Raw genomic sequence first — 5,598 nt, 5'->3', positions numbered from 1 at the left:
CTTATTAGTGTACCTACCTATAATATTTTAATCATATTATATTAAAATATTTTCTGTTTAAGATAGTAGAAACCTATAGTATTATGTATGTATTCCAAGCATACTATTCATAATAATATACTCCATACAATTTACAAATAAAGTGTTGACTTATTATAAACAATTGTAAATTGTAATTATTACTAAATGAGTAAAACTTTAAACCCAATATTAAAATATGATAATTTAAATACTTTAAATTTATTGTATACCAATCCTCATATCAATATAAAGTAATTTTTAAAATTTTCAGTTTTCTCATTAATGAGAAATATATTCCAAGTCATAATCAATAATATTATTATTTATTAGCAATTTATTTTAGTATATTATAATAAATAATTTTACAGATACAATATATTTTATAATTGAAAAATAAAAAAAAATATTATAATCATTATTCAGGTAGGTTTGGCTAATATATATATTTCAGTCTCAAGTCATTAATTTTCTTAATTTCACTATTCTGCTTAGTTGAGCTTTTGCTTTTCTTTTTTTAGCTAATGATACTGCATGTTGGTTGTAATATTTCATTCGGATCAACAATCTTTGTTTTACATAAGACTGAATTACAGGTTTATATTTTTGTTCAATTTCAGTTCTTTTGAAAATCCTATCTGTTAGCCTTTTAACTACTCCTGATCCTTTAGGGATAAGTTTTTTATAATCTACAAGAGGCTCTTCAAGTGATAAAATCTTATCTTTCTGCTTGTCATTTTCAACTTTCAATTCATTGTGTGTTCTCAAAAGGTCATTGTATAATTGTTCATAATCCATATTTAAAGGTGATTTATCTGGAAATGGAATAGAGTCCGCATTGATTGTAGAAGAAATTTCAATTGATGGTGACAGAGAATCTGGTGAAGTAGAAGTAATGCTGGATAAAATTAGTTCATCATGTACCTATAAAAAACATACAAACATTCAAAATTAATATAATTTTAACTATACTATGGTTTATGGTAATTAATTGTTTTAATTGTATACAATATACTATGATATATATTCTGCCATATTTATTAGGTATACAATATTTTTATTTATTTGGATACCTACCGTAATGGAAATATTTTACAATTACAAATAAATTAAATATCTACTTATTAATATTTACATTTTGTTATAATTGTACAAATATTAAACATTAAAAATGTACCTGTTTCATTGATTTAGCTTCAATTCTCTTATTTCGATTGATCGCTGAAGAAGAAGTTACACTTTGTGAATGATCCGGTGGTAAATATAAAGTTGGGACTGCATCAGGTTTCAACAAACGAACTTTAGGAGTGTATCCTAAGTGTTTTTGAAAAAATAAATTATTATTAAACATTTATATAATATATCAAATATATTATTTTTGACTACCAATAAAAAATTACAAATAATTACCTAAAAGTTCTGCTTTCAAATCTCGAACGAAAGAATCTTGGGTAAAATGTTTAGAACAAACCAACGATGTCTTAGGATTCCACTTATCACCTCGCCGACATTTATGTTCCCACATATTATAGATCTCAACATTCTTTATTGGGAACCTATACATAATTCATAATTTTAAAATTTAAATTAATATCACTATTAAAGATCCCTACATTATTTCATTGAGTAAAAACATTTTATACTTGGGGACCTACAATTAATGTCAAAAATTTCAAGATTTATTTATACATGTTAATAATTTAATAAAGTACAATAATATTTTAAATATAATAGTCTGTTAACACAAAATGCTTCTTTGATTTTTAGTAGCTACCTATCTGATGTAAAAAATTATAAGATTATTATTGGATAGTTTTCTTTTAACTATAAAAATTGAAGTTTTGTTGTCATCAAAATAAGCTACCTATATATTTTTCGTTATACATATTTAATACAATAATGCCCTATTGGCAAAAATTACAGTAAAAGTAAGTACCTACCTGTGAAATGATATGTCGAATCCTTGCTGTTTAGTTTTGCTAGCATAATGCTTACACGTCGCTACTGCACAAGATGATCCCCCTGAGTGTTTTCTTTTCGAATTTGTAGACATAATATCCAATGAATTATTGTATTCAAATAGATATTATCGATAGACATATAACTTGCGAAAAAGAATATGAAAACAATGAATTACAAAACTCGTAAAAACGCATGTGAAAAGTGAAAACAATTTAATATTTTACTGTAGTCTGTAATACTGTATTCACTATTGTAAACAAATGTCTCCTACGGGTGACGTCACGTTCCGATTTCTCCCACTCCTGCTTTTTGATATTTTCAATATGAGGCAACCTTTATTATCTATAAACCTTGATGAAAAGGTCCAATATGTAAACTCCGCCATTTTTGTTTTGTAACCTGTAATGGATATATGGATACTCCGCCAGTGCTTATGTAAAACTTAATAATATATTGTCTCAACTAAAGAAGCTCAAAAACCCAAAATGATGGCGTTACAGAACGCTATAAATAGTTATTATAATCTATTCATACTAGACTGAGATATCAGGATATCTACAAATTGTATCAATCATAATTTTAGTTGACAGTTCCACATATTATATAGCATAACATACGTAGGTTGCTAGATACATATTTTATGATTATTACGATTATTTATTATGTTAATACACATGACAATTTGGATGATTGGTTCGGACAATTATTATTATTTTTATTAATTTTTGTATATTTTTTGGGATATTATAATAATGTACCAGACATCTGTTCTTTATATGCATATTAATTTTATACTGTAACTTGATTTTCTCTAGTGACAAAGTTTACACGAACTTAATTTTACTTGATTTTTTTTTCACAGGCAGAAGAGTTCACATCAACCCAATTTTACCTGTTTTTTTCCTGGCGGGGCTTACACTAAAAAAAGGTACTTAAGGCGAAGTTTACATGCGCCGGATAATAATATGTCATATCGGCTACGATAAGACTACGGCGTGTGTTACGACAAATGACGTGTTTGGCATTGAACCGTGTCCCGTCCCGGACTTCCGTCATACAACGCGTATATTAATGTCGTTCAGATGTTTGCGTTATAATTAGGTATTACTGTGGACGACTAAATTTTCCGGAAAATCATCGGCAGCTGCCGGTTTCTTCGACTCGTCGTGTGACCGGGTGTTTTCGAATGATCGTCGTGAACACAATATTTTCATTCCTCCTTTACGCCCCGATAATTTTGGACCGGTTCCGGTCTGCTAAGCGATCACCGCTTTCGCGCGGGTGCGATATCAAAATACAGTGCTTAATAAAATATATTAACCGCGGCGGAAGAAGAGACGATTTTATGGGAAATCTTACGCAGCGTCGGTACACAGACGCACACAGACGCGCGCGCGCGCGCGCACACACACACACACACACACACACACACACACACACACACACACACACACACACACACACACACACACCTGTGGACGATGCTCCGGTATTTGTAAGCCTGCAGTTTGTGTGTTAAGAAACACGTCCGTTAAGTATAATTTCGGAGGTACCTCCTATATCAGGTGCGTGTATACGCATATGGCATATATATATTGTATACGTATTATAATAATATGTATTATTATAATAAAAATATGGGTACTCGGCACACAATGACCCATTCTGAGAGAGATGTCTGAATTTGTTTTCACGGTATTCCTGGGATGACTGTTCAGCATTCACTTCATCAGACGTCCAAGAAGCTAACGAGGCCGTTATTATGAGCATTACAATAGTTATTTTTATAAATAGTTCACATCATTCCGGTGGCTATAAGATTTGTTATTCTCATCTCGTAATAACAGTGTATATATATATATATATATATATATACATAAGTATTATTGTATCCTTATTATGTACCGGCTTGAGTATATATATATAATTTACATATATATATATATATACATAGGTACTCTCGCAGGAACTCTACACTTCGGTAAAGCCACTTTTCCGTGTATATATATGCATTGAGAACGTCAACCCGTAACTATATCATCAACACATCTATATTATTTAAAGTATCAAATAATAAATAGGTGCATAGGCGTACGATATGCTTGGTAAATGGGTAACGAATCCTACCTCTGACGCAGCGGTGTGTGTGAGTGAAGGGGGAGAGGAGGGGGGGGGGGTTAAGGGTTAGAAACGCCCATGATCTTGATGGTATACTATTACAATAATGAATATTATATGATATGATGTAGGTGAATTGTATATTACAGGTTTTGTTTTTTCGTTATTTGCTCAGTACCTGTACCTAGTTAGAATCAAAGACTTAAACGCCATCTCCTGCAACCCTCATCCCAGCACATTTCTTGGAAATCCTTTACGATACATATATAACACCGATGTTTCCATACTCTATACATCATCAGCAGTTCTCAATATTTTTATATTATTTGTAATTTTTTACGTACCACTCTTACAGTTTGGAAATTTTCATGTATCACTCGACCAAATTAACTTTTTAATAAACTACTTATTTTCCAAACTGCTAAATTGTGACAAAATAATCATTTAATGCACAAAGATAAAATGCGATATGCACAAATGTATAGTTTATAATATTATGAACGTCAAATAAATCAAATAATATTTAGGTTATATTTTTTTATATAGAGGGAGATTTTCACACTCGTGAGCTTTCCGCGTACCGCTTGGCGCTTGTGGTATTCATACCACACGTTGAGAATCGCTGCTATACACCTACACTGCGCATAGGTATAAGTTACGCCACACTAAATAACACCTACTGTGTGGAATTAGGTACTTCTTATAGGTACTATCGATTTTCGAATCGACGAAAAAAAAAAATGAATTTTATTTTCAATACCACACTACAGAGATATTTAATAATCACCCATCTCTAAGTAAACACCATTATGTCAATAATAATTTATTATAACAAGACCGGTTGCTATACGCGTATTATTATTATAATTTTAACGTAATTATTGATCAATTTTGAACTCTTAAGAGCGCGTTTAACGTGTGTATATTATAGGTACAACACGAAGAGGCTACGTTGAAAAAAAAAAAATGATTTTTGAACATTATTTCTATTTTCTACAATATACCTACTAATATACTCGGAGGAGACACATCATGTTATTAATATAAGACTCTTATTATATTCACTTTCGGTTCTCTATAATATATTGTACGAAGACTCGGCAAAAGGATTTCGGTTTTTCTACCGAACACGATGTAACTTACTAGCGGGGCATAATTACTCGGGTAGCTGTTATAATTAACTCTCTCCGATCCGATCAGCGATTATTACCACTAAAAGGGCGGAGTGGTAACACTCACTGTGCATACACTCCGGCGGAATGCCTACGAGAGGAGAGTCGTGTGTATATATGGAAAATGATGAAGAAATAACGTTCAGCCCACTACCTATACATGGGTGGGAACCGCTACTGCAGCAGTACCACGCGGGACCCAGGTGTTGTCCGCGTTCAACCCCGACAAAAAAAAGTAATGAAATAAATTTAAAAAAAAAAACGTTTAACACGATCGTATCTATAAAATCTTTACCGTGCATTATTATATTATTTTAAAAAAGAGTTA

At 31.3% G+C, this 5,598-nt stretch overlaps 1 protein-coding gene across 1 annotated transcript; it reads right to left on the bottom strand.

Annotated features, from left to right (window-relative positions):
• Window positions 1-414: 414 nt before the first annotated feature.
• Window positions 415-2,266, bottom strand: LOC111032311 (THAP domain-containing protein 1-like). The gene is made up of 4 exons (XM_022312583.1): window positions 1,959-2,266; window positions 1,429-1,574; window positions 1,196-1,332; window positions 415-942 (listed from the first exon to the last, which is right to left on the bottom strand). Exons 1-4 carry the CDS (start codon window positions 2,069-2,071, stop codon window positions 475-477), a joined length of 864 nt encoding a protein of 287 aa, XP_022168275.1. The 5' UTR covers window positions 2,072-2,266; the 3' UTR covers window positions 415-474.
• Window positions 2,267-5,598: the final 3,332 nt, after the last annotated feature.

This window comes from Myzus persicae, unplaced genomic scaffold (assembly GCF_001856785.1).
Source record: "Myzus persicae strain clone G006 unplaced genomic scaffold, MPER_G0061.0, whole genome shotgun sequence".
NCBI lineage: Eukaryota > Metazoa > Arthropoda > Insecta > Hemiptera > Aphididae > Myzus > Myzus persicae.
This window is presented reverse-complemented; position numbering and strand designations above follow the sequence as displayed.